The sequence below is a fragment of the Galleria mellonella genome, unplaced genomic scaffold, assembly GCF_026898425.1.
Source record: "Galleria mellonella isolate WM207_F2 unplaced genomic scaffold, CSIRO_AGI_GalMel_v1 utg87, whole genome shotgun sequence".
NCBI lineage: Eukaryota > Metazoa > Arthropoda > Insecta > Lepidoptera > Pyralidae > Galleria > Galleria mellonella.
In genome coordinates, this window is record NW_026442166.1 from 4,373,668 (window position 1) to 4,394,360 (window position 20,693).

The 20,693-nt window shown below is 34.9% G+C and overlaps 2 protein-coding genes across 8 annotated transcripts in view; one reads left to right on the plus strand and one right to left on the minus strand.

Moving 5' to 3' along the window:
* LOC113510427 (protein madd-4) overlaps nt 1-20,693 on the plus strand; it is a 496,544-nt gene that overhangs the window by 347,023 nt on the left and 128,828 nt on the right. For all 6 annotated transcript variants that reach the window (XM_052902081.1, XM_052902084.1, XM_052902085.1 and 3 more), the window contains one exon: nt 14,340-14,435. In XM_052902081.1, coding sequence (XP_052758041.1) covers nt 14,340-14,435 — 96 coding nt within the window. The remainder of the gene's footprint in view (nt 1-14,339; nt 14,436-20,693) is intronic.
* The window catches only part of LOC113509261 (cilia- and flagella-associated protein 298-A), a 45,665-nt gene continuing 30,107 nt past the window's right edge, over nt 5,136-20,693 (minus strand). The window contains exons 1-4 of one of the 2 annotated variants that reach the window (XM_052902089.1): nt 10,852-11,102; nt 9,637-9,807; nt 7,904-8,147; nt 5,139-7,176 (exon numbers count right to left, since the gene is read on the minus strand). In XM_052902089.1, the coding sequence (XP_052758049.1) occupies nt 6,920-7,176; nt 7,904-8,147; nt 9,637-9,807; nt 10,852-11,058 (879 nt within the window). In that variant the 5' untranslated portion in view covers nt 11,059-11,102 and the 3' untranslated portion in view covers nt 5,139-6,919. Of the gene's footprint in view, nt 7,177-7,903; nt 8,148-9,636; nt 9,808-10,851; nt 11,103-20,693 lie in introns of those variants that run through there. The other variant, XM_052902091.1, reaches the window with a different exon arrangement.

Below are 20,693 nucleotides of genomic sequence, written 5' to 3' on the forward strand. Positions count from 1 at the left end.
TATTTTTATAAAAAAAATTTCTGCTAGTAACTGTCCACTGCTGGATACAAGCCTTCCCCATAAGGGGAGTTTTGCCATTAGTTGCCACGCTTAGCAGGCGAGTTGGTAACTTCAGTTAGGCTTTAGTGGTGCCTCCCCTCCCTCCCCACCCCGCCACTGCCTTCTCTTAACCATTAAATTAACCCTTAACCACCTCTTAGTACACAATGGGTACCTCTGTCTCATTCTTGTTTCTACCGTGAAGCAGTTGTGTTTGCATGGCTGTGTTTCGGTTTGGGATATGGCGTGAATTTACAGGGTACAGAGGAATAACATCTAAGTTCTCAGGAATGGCAACGCATGGGAGGTATCATTGGCGAAACAGTACACTCTGTTATGTCCATGGTATTTGCTCATGTCTATAGGCGACGGTTACCACTTTCCATCAGATGGGCCGTCAGCTTCTTTGCCATTCTAAGTCTTATAAAAAAAATATATAAATATAAGAACTGTCCCATTCTATGCCGGGACCACGCAATCAATATATATATATATATTATATATATATATATATATATATATATATATATATATATATATATATATATATATATATACGTTATCTTTAGGAAGATTATTTTTTCTTAATAATGAAAGATATATAAATATTTTTAGAATTTAAATGTATTTTCTTTAACTTAAAATCAAAACAGAGAATTTTATACTCACAGTCAATAACTTGTATGATGGATGGGATAATGTATGAGGATGCTTGTACAAACGGAAATATCCTGTGAATTTTCTTAAAATTCTCTTAAAATATATAGACATGAGAAATATCAAAGTTGATAGATAGGTTTAGGTAGGCAACAAAAATTTATATCATTTTCATATTATTATTATAATGTTAACTGTCCACTGCTGGGGTTTGTCAGCAGTTGCTATGTTTGATGGGCGAGTTGGTAACCGTAGGTAGGCTTTGGCTTTATTGTTATTTCTAATGAGGAGTTTCGCGACTGACTCTTGGCCACAGCAGAATATCAGTGTTTCGCTCTTTTAAGGGCAAAGCAATAAACTGAGATGTGACCATTTTGTGTTACTATGGCACACGCGTGAAGGAAGGGAAAGAAGGGAGATTGTTAGTTTATATATTTTGTTTTTTGTTTTTTTTTTTTATTTGTGCTTTTTTATTTTCATTCTTTTATCTCTTTTGCTGTGTATTATGTGTAATTTTATTGTAATTTGTGTGCTGTAAGTAATGTAAATAAATTATCTATCTATCTATCTGTCTTTGGTGATGTTTAATGGTCGAGCGATGGCCGGCAGCGTCTCACTAAAAACATTACCAAAGCCTAACTACGATTCTAAAATACGTCACGAGCCCTTATTCTCCAATATTAACAATGCCCCCCCCCCCCCATCTTGTTAGTTATCTTTTTTTTTAGTATAAATAATAACAACATAATAAGCCTTACTACTATCTTACGTATTAATAAATTATCACATAATTCTCGGCAGAAGATGAGGTTGTTAGTAGTGAAATGGCCCCATTGCCAGCAATACTTCTGTTCTTATACATTCAATTAATATCACAGTTTGTTAAAATATTTTAATAATTTCGACAACTATTGTACAGGCTTTTATTTTCCGTTTATTGTAATAAATAATAATAATACATTGTATGACAAAGGGAAGGAAATATAATGTAGAATAAATATATAAATTTCTTATATTGTTAAAAATTTGCACGCCGACATAGAGGCAAAATGTACACGAGAAATGTAAACTTCTATCATCTAAAATTACCTGCATTCTAGCAAAATAAATTCATTTCATATCATTTCAATATATACAGTATACTCTTGCAAGTCGATCTCCCCGCGGTTACCCCTGGAAACCATCCATAGGTTATTTCTAAATAAATTCATCACGATGGGCCAACTGACCTGCTTTCATCCTCACCTATCAACCCTCACTGGTGCCCTGTCAGCGTATACCGATAACGCAAGCGGGATTACCATTCCATTATCATCCATAAACAAATCATCTAGATGTCTAGCTGAAGTACCCTGTGTCAAACGAAACCAGCCAACGGAAAAGCACGTCTCAGACTATCTGTTATATTCGCGTGTAAAAATAAAGCACTTTAGCAGTTAGTAGCCTCTACTTACTCCATATAGGATCTGTCTTGATAATAGAATTCTCATTTTAGTCAAATCCAACCCCATAATGTTAACCACAACAATTTGCATTGCATTCCCAATTGTTATATTTCCCGTGGACAGTTCAAATTTATTACACCAATTCAATACGTTCCAATACACAATTGGATGTGGGTGAAATCCAATTATACCATCAATCTATGTTACAGTGACACTGGGAATATCGATTCACCCCAGTTGGTGAATGGGAGAGCGTACAGGTGTATTTACACAATATTTGAATTGTTTAATTTTTAATCTTCCAATTATTGCGAAGCGATAATGGTTATTATGTAGTTTATTAAAATAATTATTTAATTAAATATGTATATTAAAAATAAAATTGATTACTATAAAACAAATATGGGCTAATGCCATAAGGAAACTTCGTGCATAAGTCGTTTGCTTGGGTACCTCTGTCCTATTCGTGTTTCCGCCGTGAAGTAGTTGTGTTTGCATGGCTGTGTTTCGGTTTGAAGGGTGGAATATAGCAGTGAAATTATAGGGTACAGAGAAATAACACCTGTGTCCTCAGTAATGGCAATGCATGAGGAATATCATGGGTGACATAATATACTTATGTCCATGGTACTGTTCAAGTCTATAGGCGATGGTTGCCACTTTCTATCAAGTGGGCAGTAAATTTGTTTGGCGTTCTAAGTTGCACAAAATTAAATAAATAAATAAATCTTTTTATTTAAAATGTTTAACTCTAAATATTAATGGGTTAGTTACGCTTTTTAATTCAGTAATTTTTAAATCAATATAACTGATTTTGCAACATTTGATGTCTTTTTTGTAAACAAATTATTTGAGTTTATCGATTACAAACAAAAATACAAGTCTTTTTTTATAATCATCATCGTCATCATTTCAGCCGTTATCTGTCCACTGCTGGACATGAGCCTCTCCCATAGACTGCCATAAAGAACGGTCCTGAGCCACCTCCATCCACATCCCTGCAATGCATTTCAGATCGTCACTCCATCTAGTGGGGGGTCGTTCTACGCTGCGTTTCTTTATAATATTAGTAATTAATTTTAACAACATTGATAATGAAATAAGTGGATAGACCGACGTCTTAACAATAAATATGAATCGATTCTTGTCTATCCTTCGTGAGCATTACTCAGACGTGCACTAAAGTGTACAGACACCTGGCCAACTATACAATCCTTTGTACCTACACTCTTTTAACGAGCACTTCCAAATGAACTAGTAATAGCACCTATTAAGCTGAAGCTTCGTTTTCTTTAAGGTACTCTGTGATCTTACTCTTTATATAGAAACTGTAGAAAATTACGAAAGCACTTAGTTTATTGCTAAGAAATGTTTTTAAAAGGATAGTGGCGTAAAATATTTCAAAGTGTTTTTAATGTTAGAAAACAGTTTAGTGTGGGGGGAAAGGGATTGTTAGTAATGGGGTTTAACAGTCTCACTGCTAGCAAGATACCTTATGAGGTCGACTTCAACTCGGTACACCCTGGAAACTACCGTGGCTAGTTCTTGTTGAATTCGTCACAAGAGGCCAACTGACCAGGCCCTCTAGACAAATGGCAGGCGAATTCGTGGATGGAAACGACATCGCTAGCGAGTCCGTGAGACAGAATGAGATAGCAACGCCGGATGACTCATTCCAACTCACGGACTCGCTAGCGATGTCGGTTCCATCGACGAATTCGCTTGCCACACTAAAGGGCCTGCTTTTATTCTTATCTATCATCTCTCAGTTGTGTCTTTTAATGTATACCGAAAGCGCAGGCGGGGTTACCATACCATTTTCACCCATAAAAAAAAAACCCCGCCTGCGCTATCGGTATACGCTGGCGGAACACCAGTGAAGGGTGACAGGGAGGATAATGGCAAGTCAGTTGGCCCATAATGGCTAACTGAATAAGAACTAACCACTATGGTTTCCAGAGGGAACCGCGTGGAGGTCGACCTGATAGAATGTATTGCTAGCAATGAGGTTGTTAAATCTCATTACTAACAATCCCTTTCCTCCCGAACGCTCAAGTTATGGAATGAACTCATTCCAGCTCTTGGAATAACCTCTTCAGGGAGCTGCCTGTAGAGGTTTTTCCAAGAGATTACAGTATGGGGTTCAAAAATGGGTAAAGAAGTTTCTTCAGGGTCAGCCCAAAGTGTAAACTCCCTGGTATTGCACGTGTTCATAGGTTACGGTAGCCGTTTATCATTAGATGGGCTGTACGCTTGTTTGTCACCTCAGTGGTATAAAAAAAAGACCACCTACAGGGTAGACAAAGAGAACCGTATTTTTGAAAATTGACAATACTAATCTATTGAGACAATTTTAACTTTTATCCACTTCAATACGCTTCGTTATGAATGCTCCAAGTACTTAAACGAAATAACAATCCTTTAAAAACATTAATCTCGAATATTCTTTCGTAGTGAACGAAACGTGGGTGTTTTTGTGAGAGAGACTTCTCGTGCCGACACCATTGATCACCCCGCTAATAACGTCGTGTTCGTTTGACGGACGCGGTGACACGGAATTAACGCGCCCGTTGTTGTTCTGAAGTTATTGAATATGTATTTGACGATAATATTCAATAGAAGTACAGGTGTTATTAAAAAAAATAAGACAATATTAGAAACATGTCGCTGCCAAAAATAAGATAGATAGATACACTTTATTGTTCCCTTCAAAAGATTACAATAGTAAACTTATTATAAATATAAATACTCGTTTGTCCCCTGTGTTTAAAAAAAAAAAACATTAGTTTTGTAGGCATGCAAATTAATACTTTAAATTAAGGCATGCAGCCTACATTTTTAAGGCAATTAAACAGATGCCAAAAAGTTCTGTCACACGGCCTTTATTATATTAAATGTCTTTTTAGATAGATAGATACTCTTTATTGTTTCCTCCAAAAGATTACAATAGTAAACTTATTATAAATATAAACAATTACAAGAAATAATCACAATGAAAAAACAATGGGCAACCTTATCGCTAAAAGATCGATCTCTTCCAGCCAACCTTTGGATGGAGAGGAGTAATTATAAACAGTTTGATCGGAGGCACGATGAAATCCTATTATTTCTAGAATATAAAGATGTGATAGAAAGAAGCTTTAATTTAAATGGTGACTATACATGGGAGATTTAATGGAGTACATGGGGTTCATCAATAAAAGGATAAAGAGGTTTCTTCAGGGTCGACAATGTTTCAAATCTCTATTAACATTATGTGTATTTATTTAAATGTGCTATGTCTAAAACTACATAGTCGCTAAAAGTCCGTGCATGATTATCTGATACTATGCACGTTTGTCATTCAAGTAATCGTTTAGTGTGTAATAGGCTTTAAATAAATAACAGTTTTAATTAGATAGATTAATAGATAGATAGATACTCTTTGTTTCCTCCAAAAGATTACAATAGTAAACTTATTATAAATATAAATAATTACAATAATTAATAATAAAAATTTGTTTAATTTTATGACGTTTGATTAGCATGTAAATTAAGCTTATTTGCTCCTTCCAGTGCTATAAACGACTATTCCAACTATATAGTATCTATCATAAATCCATTCAACTATTTCCAAATCTCGTATTATTTCTAGATTCATTTCATATCGAAGTATCAATCTGATATTAACAAATATTTTTTTTTATACAACTTAGAATGACAAACAAGCTGACGGCCCACCTGATAAAAAGTGGTAACCGTCGCCTATAGACATGAGCAGTACATGGACATAACAGAGTATACTGTTTCGCCCATACCCCCCATGCGTTGCCATTCCTGAGGTCTCAGATGTTAGTCCTCCGTACCCAGTAAATTCACGCCATATTCCACCCTTCAAACCGAAACACAGCCATGCAAACACAACTGCTTCACGGTTGAAACACGAATAGGACAGAGGTACCCAAGCAAACGACTTTTGTACAAAGTCTCCCTCTGGTAAATACAAACTTATGTTATGTCATAGTATAACAGTTTAATGAATAAAACAGATATGTAATTAAGATAAAGAATAATATATATTCAGTATTCAAACGAACTACAATCAGATATCTTAATATAACACAATCCTACACAGTTACTGTAAGGAATGAAAAGATGGAGGCCTTTGCCACTTTGTCTCTCTGCTTACTCTATACAGAAACGATGATAAAGTTAATAAACCTAATTAAATGATATAACAGCATGTGATAGGAAGAAGTATCTATAAGTAATATATTAAAGGTATTTAATAAGAAAGCGTATATATCGTCACAGTCGTAGAATACTGACGGATCTTTATACGTAATGTTCGTCAGATCCGTCAGTATTCTACGACTGTGACGATATGTAAAAGAAGAGAGCGACCCTAGAAAAGATGGATGAACTATGTGTAATCAAAACTCGAGTTTTGCTGTGAATATAAACGGTAAACAGAAACACTGGCCTCAAATAACAGGCAATAGGATATTATAAAAATGTATTATTATCATAGTCGTAGCTGTGAAGGGGGGGGGGGGCATTAAGGGGCAATGTCCTACCTTAAAATAAAAGGCTCCAAGAAAATTAGACAGATTTTTTTTTCGGAGTCTAGCTACGGCCCTGATTATTATATAAACGATAAATATGCTATAAGTGTGTCATTCAGGATGATTGGCGTTAAGGTTTAAATTTGGTTGAAGTATCATGATTCACAGAAATTAATTATAACGGAAAAAGTATTAAAGCAAAATGCAAGAAAACCTAGAAACTAAAAAATACATTCATTTCCTTATAATTGGCTTCCAAGAGATATCATTTAATCCGTGGAACTGTCTCTTCAGATTCTGCCCATCAGCCCACTTCGAGTTCAGGTAGTTGTCGTCGTCATCTTGCTCGAGTTTCTTCCATTCTTCCTGCTTCCTGTAAGCATGGAGCATCAGTTGTTTCCGCTCATCTTCTGTCAGGATGGGCTCGCGACCTGGAGCACCTTCGGACGTTGAGCAGAGCTTCACCGTCACTTTGGACTTATTGTTTTTGCCTACAAAAAAAAATAAAACTATTAGATTTCTCTCATGGCATTGTCCGTATAAATTAAAATAAATTTAAAAATTATCAATTAGTATGTATTGTATAGAGTATTTATAATTATCGAGTAAGTATAACTAGAGGGATTGTTAGTAATTTAGACTACCCATTGCTAACAATATGCCCTATCAGGTCGACCTCCCCATGAAAAACTATCGTACTGAAATTCATCACGATAGGCTAACTGACCTGCTCTTTGATTCTCATCTATCATCCCTCACCGGTGCCCCACCAGCATATACCATAAGCTCAGACGGGATAACCATTCCATTATCATCCATTAAATAAAAAATAGTAATCCCATACGTATAAAATATAGTCTATTTATTAAATACAATTCATTTATATTTTTAATCGTCAAATAATATAACATTAAAATATTTTCAAGCATTTTCATATTTGTAATAATAAATATTATGACATATATATATATATATATATATATATATATATATATATATATATATATATATATATATATATATATATATATATATATATATATATATATATATATATATATATATATATATATATATATATATATATATATATATATATATATATACATATTTGATGATTCTCGTTACTTTATAATAGTATATTTCAATTTTATATTCTGCTATGTATAAAATGAGGTTACGTGGTAGAAGAAATACAATATATATGTGAAAACTAACCCAAATGATCGCTCAACTTATTTCCGCTCAAAAATTTCTTGCCACAATACCACATACAGGCTCTCGACGGGTCAATCACCTCGTTCGCAGCTTGAGTACCAGACAAGTCTTCCACGTTATCCAGTTCCATGCGAACAGGATCGTGCGGTGGTAATCCAGCAGGGAAAACGATCTTAGTGGCCCCTCGGAGCTCGTCCAATGCCCTGGCGACGTCTTTCTGTGTGAGACATTTGCGTAGATCAACCTGTTAGTAAAACAAATATATATTAGAAAATAGACAAAATTTGACACGTAATCAATCTGTTATGACACACTTGTGGAAAATTTTAATTCTCAGAATAATGTATATAAAAAAATAACGAACCAGGTAAACAAACGAAAAATGGAGGTATGTAGGTACTAGTTTAAAACAAATTTAAAAGCAATATGTTATGAACAAATAAAACGTTTACAATCTGAGAAAGAAGTCAAGAGAAAATATTTATAAAAATAAGGCAAGAGATATAAATATATGTAAGCATGGAGAGCTTTGTTCTAATCTGGTAAGAGATTTTTATTCTTTATTGTACACAAAAAGAAATTGTATCAGAATAACATTTAAATATAATAGTACACAAAGGCGAGGGTTTGTTGGAGAAAATCTCTAAAAGAGATTTTCTCCAACAAACCCAGTATGAGATAAACTGACAGTTTATTCGTAGTTACAGGCTTATATCGTCATAGTCGTACAATACTGACGGATCTGACAAATATTACATATATAGATCCGTCAGTATTCTACGACTATGACGATATAAGCCTGTAACTACTTCTACTACCAATCGACTTAAAAATTATAGATACAAATAAATAAATAAAATATCTATTCAATTAAAAACATCTATAGGTATAAATAAATAAAAATATAGTCTCTTTATAAAATAAATTTTCAAAAAAAATTTAAGAGTTTCCTCTTATCGGTGCAACTAATTCATATATTTTCCTCCAGCTAGCTCTATCCCATGTCATATCTTAGACCTCCTATATGACATGACACCTAGTGTTTATCTGTCCAGTGTAGTTATTCCTTGTCTTCCTCTTCTTCTTTTGCCCTCTATTTTTCCTTCTACTATGCTCTTTAAAATCTTGTCGTATAAGGTGGTCCAGCATTTTGCCTCTTCTGTTCTCTATTATAAACTCTGTTTTGAAAATACATTTAGTAAAAATATACAAATAAACTTAGCGTCTATATTCATAAAAAATTGCTGTGAATACATTTAATAGGCATGTGCTTTTATAATGCATTGTATTTAATGTTTTTTTTTTATACAACTTAGAATGCCAAACAAGCTGACGGCCCACCTGATGGAAAGTGGTAACCGTCGCCTATAGACGTGAGCAGTACCATGGACATAACAGAGTATACTGTTTCGCCCATGATACCCCCCATGAGTTGCCATTCTTGAGGACTCCGGTGTTATTCCTCTGTACCCAGTAATTTCACGCCATATCCCACCCTTCAAACCGAAACACAGCCATGCAAACACAACTGCTTCACGGTTGAAACACGAATAGGACAGAGGTACCCAAGCAATCGACTTTTGTACAAAGTCTCCCTCTGGTGATATTTGTTATATGTGTTATAATGCAATATGCTGTTGGGGTTCCTTTAAATAAATAAATAAAAAAAAATATCGTTGTTTTAAGGAATCTCACATCTAGACATATAGAATTGTAATCGAATCCAGACTCACATGTTTTTTGCTAATACACTCCTTAGCAAATTCCGAGGCTTTCTTTAGGACTTCTTGCATATTCGGTGGGGGAGCGAGGCCACAGCGTCTGCCCATTTCATCCTTATTCTCCACGTAGCCAGGCGGCGCGCACCGTTTAGCCCAAGGGTCTTCTAGCTTTAACTCTTTAATCTGATAGATTGTTAGGTGTTAATTTTTGAATTCTGTAGTATCTACTAGTCTTTATATTTTACATGGTACTAAATACTAAAATACACTTATATTGTAGCAAAACGTCTGTATGTATTTTTTACTAGCTGTATTTTTTTATATACAACTTAGAATGGCAAACAAACAGACGACCTATCTGATGGAAAGTGGTAACCGTCGCCTATAGACATAAGCAGTACCATGGACATAACAGAGTATTCTGTTTCGCCCATGGTACCTCCATGCGCCATTCCTGAGGACTCAGATGTTATTCTTCTGTGCCTTGTAAATTCATTGCTATGTCTTATCCTTCACACCAACACACAGCCATGCAAACACAACTGCTTCACGGTTGAAACATGAATAGGACAGAGGTACCCAAGCAAACGACTTTTGTACAAAGTCTCCCTCTGGTATTACTATTACTGTTGCCACGCATTCGGTGTAAAAGAGATGCGATCCGTTTGCGTCTGATGGCTTGGAAGTCATCTGTCGATGCTGCTGTAAACATTGTGGATGCATTACAAAAACATGGCAACCGTAACAACACCCTGGAAACATTTAATGCTGATCGTTCCATATGGACAGTTTATGGGGGAGGTCTGTGTTAACAGTGGACGGGTAAGATGATGATGATATTGATGATTAATAAGCTATACAGATATGCCAATGCAGATTAATTGTTCAAGCAATTGTTTTACCAGAGGGAGACTTTGTACAAAAGTCGATTGCTTGGACACCTCTGTACCATTCATGTTTCTACCGTAAAGCAGTTGTGTTTGCACGGCTGTGTTTCCGTTTGAAGGATGGGATATAGCGTGAATTTACAGAGTACAGAGGAATCACATCTGAGTCCTCAGGAATGGCAATGCATGGGAGGTATCATGGGCGAAACAGTATACTCTGTTATGTCCATGTACTGCTCATGTCTATAGGCGACGGTTACCACTTTCCATTAGGTGGGCCAACTTGTTTGCCATTCTTAGTTGTACAAAAAAAAAAGCAATAATTCAGACAGTTTTGTACCTGATCGTCAGTCAATCCTTGCATCTCCGGTGGCAAGAACGTTCCGTGATCACGCAACTCCTCAAGCTCATAACAAATCCTTGTCACCTTTAGTCTGCCATTGAAAATGGCTACCACGTCATTAATTACATCATCAACTGGATTATTTATATCAGTTTCGTATAAAAATTGATTTTCATCGCCTCTTTTTACAAGAAGGATCACCATTTTCGTGAAGTCTCTCTTTTCTGGTACAAGTATCGAACAAACCTTCGTTGCTATGGATGTCTGTTTGTTGCCATGGTAACATTTTCTTAAACTGCCCTATTTGTCCCATCCTTACTTAATTTATTTAGTCTTAACAGCTGACCTGGCGAACTTCGTTCCGCCTGACAATCGATTCTTTAATTTTTTTGTTTTTTTTTTTAATGATACCTACTTAATTTCATTGTATTTTTATTTATTCTAAAATTAAGTTATATTTTTATTCGCCCGCACGTGACGGCTCAGTGGTGGCATGTGCGTGAGCTGCGCGCAGTACTGAACAGTACTTGGATATTGCAACATTATTTTTCTAAAATAAAAGAACTTTTTCTAAAATAAACGTAGCCTATGTTATTCCTTATTACATCAGCTACCTGCCAATAAAAGTCCCGTCAAAATCGGTCCAGCTATTTCAGAGATTAGCCGGAACAAACAGACAGACATACAGACAGACAGTCAAAAATTGTAAAAAAAATTATTTTGGTACATGTTCCGTATATATATTCATATACATGTAGTAGAAAACAGTTATTTTAATATTACAAACAGACACTCCAATTTTTTTTATATGTATAGACTTAAATGAAATGCTATATATACTTATTACTACTATTTTATTTTCTTTTTATAATTAAAACTCAAATAACATACATAGCTGTAGATAGGTATTATGACAAATTTAAATTCAACAAAGCGTAATTACTTGTGGCATCATTTGACTGCGAAATGTACAAATGTTACCACTTTAAGACTCATCATGGATCCAATCTCATTAACCATTTAATTTTGTTGCCACCAAGTTACAAACGACAACCAAATAGACAATAATTAATTCTAGTCAAGTCTCTCAGAGCGCCTACTAAATTGAAAGTGTACACAAAATACAGCTATACAACATTGCTATTATATTTTTGTAGGCGCTGTTGTTTTTCAAGGAATTTAGTATTTTCTTAATATAATTACTTTTGTTTTGTACATATTTTTATAAGTACATTGTAATCATAGCTAAATAAAAATTGATGTATGAGTAAGCATTGCACTTTACAATCGGGTTGACAACCGCAGTTAGGCTTTGGTGACGTTTTAAGAGAGACGCTGCTGTCCATCCCTCGAACATTAAGTTTCCTTAGTTACGTCTTAAGACACCTACGAGAAAAGAGGTCCTAGTCCTAGAAAACTAGTCCGTTCTCAGTGTCCAAATATTATATTATGCTAAATTGTAAAACTATAAATTGACGTGTCCGCCTGTGTACACATTTGTTATAACCAAATATTAAAAGTGAATATTCTAAAGTATATAAACAAATAAATTGCAGACGGTAATCTTAATAAATCCAAACTTCTGATAATAATGATTTATTACATTTTTTTTTTTTTTCAATTTCGAGATTAATATCACCGTTCTGTAAACGCTGAGACCTTCCGTGGACTTCACATTAGTCGGCTCGCTGGGCATTTCGGTACATTAGGCACGGGTCCCCGCTGTGTGCCCAGTGCAGTCTATCCACTAATATGCATAAGGTTATTCAACTTTAAATATAAACGTAAGGACATAATCATTGATTTTGTATCGTAACCTATCGTCAAATTATACACGACTCTATACTTTTAAAGTTAAAGCATTTACTTGTTTGTTTAACAGCGCTAATCTCAGGAACTGGGGGAAAAGGGATTGTTAGTAATGGAGACTGAGAATCCCATTGCTAGCAATACACCCAACCAGGTTGACCTCCTCGCGGTTCCCCTGGAAACTATCATGGTTAATTCCTGATGAATTCATCATGATGGGCTAACTGGCCTGTTTTCATTCTCATCTATCACGTCACCTTCACTAGTGTTCCGCCAGCGTTCAAAAAAAATCTTAGGAACTACAAATTTTTTCAGTAAGTTATAGACTGTTCAACAACATGATACAACTACGAACGAAGCCACAGGATACAGTTAATTTTTATATACATTAGTGCTACACAGTCGCACCAAATGTCTAGTCCTCAAGATATTACCTATAGCTTTAGATTATATAGATAGAGTGTCTCTATAGAAATGCTTCGAGCGAAGCAGGTCAACTTTTTAACAGTCAAATATACTGTTTGAGAAATCAATCCACACGTTTCCTAATATGGCAACTTCATTAGTCTATGATGTATGTAGAGTGATGCTCTCTGGTTGCTGTCTGGTAATTGTAAGAAAAGAAATATGTCGCCTCTAATACACTGTGTAACTTAAAAATATTAATAAATATATAAATTTGAATAGTTTATTTAAAAATAACAATAAATACTCTGCTAAATTAATTCAAAATAATAATACTAAATTACAAATTAAACAAACTGGTTAAAAGTTTGGAAAATTAAGTGAGTAAACGAGACTTCTCGGTTTAAAATAAGATATATTTTTGATATGATATGATATATATATGCTTGAGTTAAGCTAATATTACTTTGGAATTCTGAGAAAGTCGCTTTACTTGATTGAAGAAATCTTTTTTATCCACGTACTCCGTTAATATTACGCCTTCAGAGTAAAAGGGCTATTAAACTTGGTGGATTATGTAAAATATGTCGTGGGCTTCTTAACTCCACTAATGGGTACTTTGAAACTAATAAAATGAGATCTTTCATGTCTCTATATTATAAAAAAAAATGAGATTTTTTTTAAATAACTTTTTTATATGATGATAATAAAATTCTCTCACCCGCCTGTCCTATCGGTGGCTCGAGACATCTGTCATATGACAGATGTCAACTGTCATTATGTTTATGACATTATCCATACATCCTCTGCTTATTTATCTATGCTGGCACAATACAAACCCAACAATAAGGAATTACATAGAAGGAGTGATAAAATTATCAATTGATAGCAGGCTGGTGTACAAAAAATGTTATACAGCCGTATAACCCTACCAAATTCAGATACAACCTGCTTTCATACTTTCTACATAAACTGTGTCCAATATATAATCTAGTAATGTAAAATTTGTCATTGACAAATAATTGACATATCAAACATTTTCTATACACTAGCCTGCTATGAATTGAGAAAAATAACAACTGACGGTGTATCTTTCGTCCTCGTTTTACTAATTATATTTGTATAAGAAGAAATGAGACAACCATATGATTTACAGTTTTTATTTTATGATTCCTTCTATATAATTCTTTTTTCTTAGATGGAAAAATAAATAATATGACTGTAAAGTTAAAACTATATTTTTTAATTCTGTCATTTTTCATTTGTTTCAGGTATCGAGTCTAGCGCACAGGCACGGCCATGACATCTCTACAGAGGACCCGGAGTTGATTGACATACACCATGATAACACCACCCACCATGGGAAGGTCGGTTTTTTTATATATATTTTTTTTATTCTATTTTAGTACAAAGATTCATTACAAAAAAAAATAGTTAATTTTTTTTATATTATATAAAAATAGACAACAAGTACCGAAATATATACAATAGTACAAATCTATATATGTAGTTAATTGACAAAATTGAACCATATGCGTATAAAATAAGTATATAGAGAGATGAAATGATACAGTGATGAAATGATTATATAGAAAAAAAAAAAACAGATACATACAGAGTTGTAGATAATTGACATATATGGCTTAACAACACAGATATACTTTAAACATTATAAGTAAATATAATATCAAAGTGAGAACAGGAGCACCAACCCATCATTAAAAAAATAAACTTATTTGCACTAATTGAAATTGGTTTATAAGGGAAATTAGTTTAGTTTATATCTAAGTATACAATTGGTCTTTATAACTAACTTATTCCTGCGACTTCGTTCACATAATCGGGATATGTTTACTGACCAAGATAAAACCTATGTTCTTCTCCATTCTAAATAGTACATATATACCAAAAACCACGCGAGCGATCACCTAATCGATGGTCGGACCAAATAAACGCCGTTACGGGACTGTCAGTTGCAGCTGCCCTGCGAGAGGCTGAAGACCGTGCGAGATGGAGTAATATCATAAGAGAGGCAACAGACACCTTTCAAGGACACGACCTTCAGTAATGAAGTGGACGCAGAGAGATACCATAAATTTCATGGCTATTGGTTAAGTCATTAATACGGTACAGGCCATAAAAACAAAAAAACTCACTTTCAAGGCACTTTCTTCCACGCACATCCATTCTTTGGAATCAACTCCCAGCAACAGTATTTCCGAACCGATACGACAACATAACTTTTAAGAAAAGAATATTTTTAAAAGGCCGGCAGCACACCTGCAATGCCTTTAGTGTTGCGGGTGATCATGGGCGGCGGTAGTCACTTACCATCAGGTGAGCCGCATGCTCGTTTGCCCCCTGCGTTGTAAAAAAAAACACTCACACTTGTAATATTAGTAAAAATTAATCAAACAGATTAAATCTTAATATAAATCTTAAACCCAGTAAATTACGAATGACAATTTTACATCGTCCTCTTAAAATGCTGTAATTAAGGATTAGAATTGGCACTAACAGATTCACACTACGATAAATATGTGTCTGTAACACTAAAAAGTCTGCCTAGTATTAACTTTTTTTTTTATACAACTTAGAATGGCAAACAAGCTGACGGCCCACCTGATGGAAAGTGGTAACCGTCGCCTATAGACATGAGCAGTACCATGGACATAACATAACTTATATTATACATTTCATGTTGTGGACTACAAGCCACATATATTATTTATACTTTTTATATTTTATTATTATTTACCAAATTCGAATTCAACACGTATCTCTATTGTCTGCTTTTGGAATTCCTTCACGGCTTTTTATTTTGTAAAAATTGCATCCATGTTAAACCGAACTGGATCACTGGTAACATACTATGTTTTTATTAATGGGTGAATGGTATGGTAACCACCTGCGCTAACGGGATACGCTGGCGGAGCACCAGTGAAGGGTGATAGATGAGAATGAAAACAGGCCAGTTAGCCCATCATAATGAATTAATCAGGAATTAGCCATAATAGTTTCCAGGGAGGACCGCGAGGAGGTCGACCTGGTTGGGTATATTGCTAGCAATGGGATTCTCAGTCTCCATTACTAACAATCCCTTTCCCCCCAACATACTATGTTAGAAAGATATAAAATAATATATCTACGCCAATAATAGAGGTATTTTACCGTGCACATTTGGTCCGTTTTCATAAGATCCGTATAATCCTAAATAAATAGAAGGGCATTCATTTTACATAATCCGTGGGACCACCCATACGTAGGTTTGTGATATGAAACCATTAAACCGTAAGACTTGGAATATTTATAACTACAAAGAACTGCGTTCCTTCTAAAGGAGAAGGTACTCCATTCAACTATTTCTTTTAAATTACACGGCATCCTCAATAATTCTGTAGCCGTTTGAATAAAATTTGTTTTTGTAAACCTTTTTTTTTTTATGCAACTTAGAATGGCAAACAAGCTTTTTTTTTACAACACAGGGGGCAAACGAGCATGCGGCTCACCTGATGGTAAGTGACTACCGCCGCCCATGATCACCCACAACACCAGCGACATTGCAGGTGTGCTGCCGGCCAAACTGAGGCCCCCTAATGGAAAGTGGTGTTTCTACGTTTTGAAGCGGTGTTTTTCATTCGTGTTTCTACCGTGAAACAGTTGTTGTATATATGTGTTTCGGTTTGAAGGGTGGGATATGGCGTGAATTTACAGAGTACAGAGAAAGAACACCTGAGTCCTTAGGAATGGCAACGCATTGGAGGTATCATGGGCGAAACAGTATACTCTGTTATGTCCATGGTACTGCTCATGTCTATAGGCGACGGTTGCCACTTTCCATCAGGAGGACGTCAGCTTGTTTGCCGTTCTAAGTTGTATAAAAAAAAGAATATATGTAAACGGTAGCTCATACCTCAACCTCATATGCATCGTATGCATATCAAAGCCTCCAACTTATCCTGATGATGGGTATGTAAATTAAAGTCTAATACATCATATTAACGTATTCAAATATTGACAGAAGATGAAATATATGCATTCTGCATACGAATCGATACAGGAACGCCCCGAGCTGATATAATTTGTCACATTGTATGCTCGAAGTCTACATCTCCCCTAATAAACTCGGTTTGAAATCCTGAACTCCATTCCTGCAAAGGCGCGGTGTGAGTTTTAGCGTATTATGTGACAGAGCGTCTACGTCTGAACACAATTGGTTTTTTTTATTTATTGCATATTTTTATTCGGTTAGAAATTTCAAAATTAACCATTTTTTTAATTTTGAATTTATACATTTTTTACCATTGAAGGACCCCGCGATTGATCACCATTTCACCTGATAGAAAGCAATGATTTGATCTAAGATAGAGCCCACGGGCCTAGGAATAGCCTATTCACATTTTTCTAGTGAAGTGGCAACCGATGAGAAAGAAAGATTCTTGAGCGGCGATCCCGTACAATTAATGCAACGTAGGACAATCTCTCAATAGATGGAGTGACGATCTCAAATTTATTGCAGTGAGTCAGTGAAGCTAGATGGCTCAAAATCATTCTTAATGACAGCCAATGGGGGAGGCCTATGTCCAACAGTGGACATATAATGATTAATATCATGATGATGATGATGACATTTTTCTAGTATTTTCTACAAACTGTTAATCTCTAAGTTTAACCTTTGATATTTTATATTGAAAAAACATTAACATCCTTTCAAGGAAAAAGGAAAGGAGTTAATGAATCTAAAAGGTTTCCCCAGAGGAACAAGGGTTGACTAGCTACAAAGAATGTAATGCTTTCTATTCTATCTTGACAAATTTTAAGTGAAGTATGGGTATAAGGCATGTTAATTTTTTTTAGGTTTTCCATTCCTGCCTCTTTTTGAAACATTCAGTTTTACAGCTAGAATACCTCTTTAAAAGTTGTCTTTATAGTTTCAATTTCATCACATACGGACTAGTCTTTTATTATCGCCACGCCAATATGTACTTATTCCTATAGGAGTTTAAAAATTCTTATTCTCGCTGTGTTTGAAGCCGTACCTTTTGTCACCGAAATATGGACTGGCGAAATTAAGGTTCCAGGAACTACGACAGTACGCATTTCCCCCAGGCTCTATAAATACTCCGCGCTGAATTGAGAAGTCTTTATTTCAACGTCCCAAATCTAAATGAAGATTTGTGTACATACTCATTCATGTTAATTTATGAAGTAACTTCATTAAAGCGATCGGTGTAGTTTTTTCATTAGTGCGTTATTTATTTTGTACCATAAAATTGGTGAATAAACATATAGCCCGCCTGATGGTGAACGGCCACTGTAGCCTATGGACGCCTGTAATATCAGGGATGTAACCCTTAAGAAAACTCTTACGCCCTTTTTGAAGAACCCCATGACGTAGTCTCTAGGGAAAGCCTCGGAAGGAAGTTTAAGGAACCTTATACGTTCTTTTTGAAGAACTCCATGCTGTATGTAGTCTTAGATGGAAGACCATTCTACATCCTAAATGTTCGCGGGAGGAAACTCCTCTGAAACTGCACTGTCTGTGACCATTATATGTATTGCAGTACGTTATATACCACTGAGGTCGCAAACAAGCATACGGCCCACGTGATGGTGGGCCGTATGCTTGTTTACACACACATGCAAACACAACTGCGTTTCGGTTGAAACACGAATGGGACATGTCAAATCACATCTTGAATTACCTATAACTACAGCACTTTTTTAAAAATTTATTCAGAAAATGACAATTTATGTTATATACTTTTTTTATTTAAAAGTCTGGCCATTTCTGGCATTTAGTTAAACCCAAGTGATAAATATTTTTTTTTACAGTTTTATGGAGTTCTTCAAAAGGGGGGTAAAGAGGTTTCTTTAGGGTCGGCAACGCGCGCGTAATACGTCTGGTATTGCAGGCGTTCATAGGCTACGGTAACTGCTTGCCATTAGGTATGCCATATGCTTATTTGCCATCTCTGACTTCTCTTACAAAATTTTCTTTATTTTTTTGGAAATATATCAAAATTTATTTTACAAATATAACAAGCAAGTCCAATTCTAACAACCGTATCAAAACATTTTGGAATCAAAACTATTTCACGCTAAGACCCACACCAATCCTATTTAACTTTACGACTTTGGAAAAATCCAATTTTAGATTGAAACATCCAGCTATAGTGCATGAATCAATGTATTTTGAACCGTGCTCAGTTGATTTACGGCGGCTCTGTAGCCGTGATGGAAAAAATGAAAATGCTAAAGCAAAGTTGACAAATTGAGCTCGAAAGCGTCAAAGTTTTAAATTGCCTGTGCCGCTGTTGGTTTTTTTTTTTTTTACATAGGTGATAATAAAAAGGTAACTCCGCTGGCGCTATTGGTACACGCTGGTAGGGAACCCGTAAGAGATGATAGGTTAGAACAATGACATGCCATTTTGTTTGTCATGATGAATTAACTACGATTAGTTCCAGGAATGACTGCGTCAAAGACCCCTCTTTGGAATAACTTTTAGATTTCACTTTTATAAAATTTTATATTTCTTTTTTATTTAACTTAAAATGACAAAAAAACTGACGGCCCACCTGATAGAAAGTAGTGATAACCGTCGCCTATAGACATGAGCAGTACCATGGACATAACAGAGTATACTGTTTCGTCCATGATACCCCCCATGCGTTGCCATTCCTGAGGACTCAGGTGTTATTCCTCTGTACCCAGTAAATTAACGCCATATCCCACCCTTCAAACCGAAACACAACCATGCAAACACAACTGCTTCACAGTAGAAACACGAATGGGACAGAGGTACTCAAACAATCGACTTTTGTACAAAGTCTCCCTCTGGTAAATTTATTTTATTATTATTTACCAGAAACGTAGATAATTAATATTAAAATAACAATATTATATTATGACATTATTTATTTAATCTTTAACTGTAAGAAGTGTGACAATTCAAATATTATAGCTTCAAGTTATCATTATAGGCATATAGTCACCATTATATTGACATGTATTATTTAATTTGTAATATTAACTGTAATTAATTTGTAATGTTATTTTTGTTTTACAATTCAAATGTTATTATTATTGTTATTATTTGTTTTATTAATTTCAAAATTACAATGTAAATATTGACGTTAAAGTTAGTTTTTTAATGTACAGTCACCATATTTAATAACATGCAAATGTTTATAACTAGTATGCATCAAATATAATGAATCCATAAGTTGGACCGTCAGCTTGTTTGCCATTCTAAGTTGTATAAAAAAAAATATATAATTTTACGATTTCATAATATTTGTTTGTTGGAATTAAACTGGTAAGATGGAAGATCTATAGCTAGGGTGACAACAGTACGAATTGTACAAAGCCAGCGACTACGACGCTTCGATGTAATCACAGTGTTATTGAACCGGCATTCGCCACAGAAATAAAGGAAACGAAGGAAGCAATCGTATTTTGAATCGAGTTGAAATTTTAACACAAAAAATTGTGGTACACAAAAAAAAAATTACTTCGTTTGCGGCAAAACCTGTGACTTTAATTTAAAAATAAACAAGTGAACCGATTTGAAAAATTCCGAAACGCACAAAAGCCGACGGAGTAATGAGGTAACAAATATA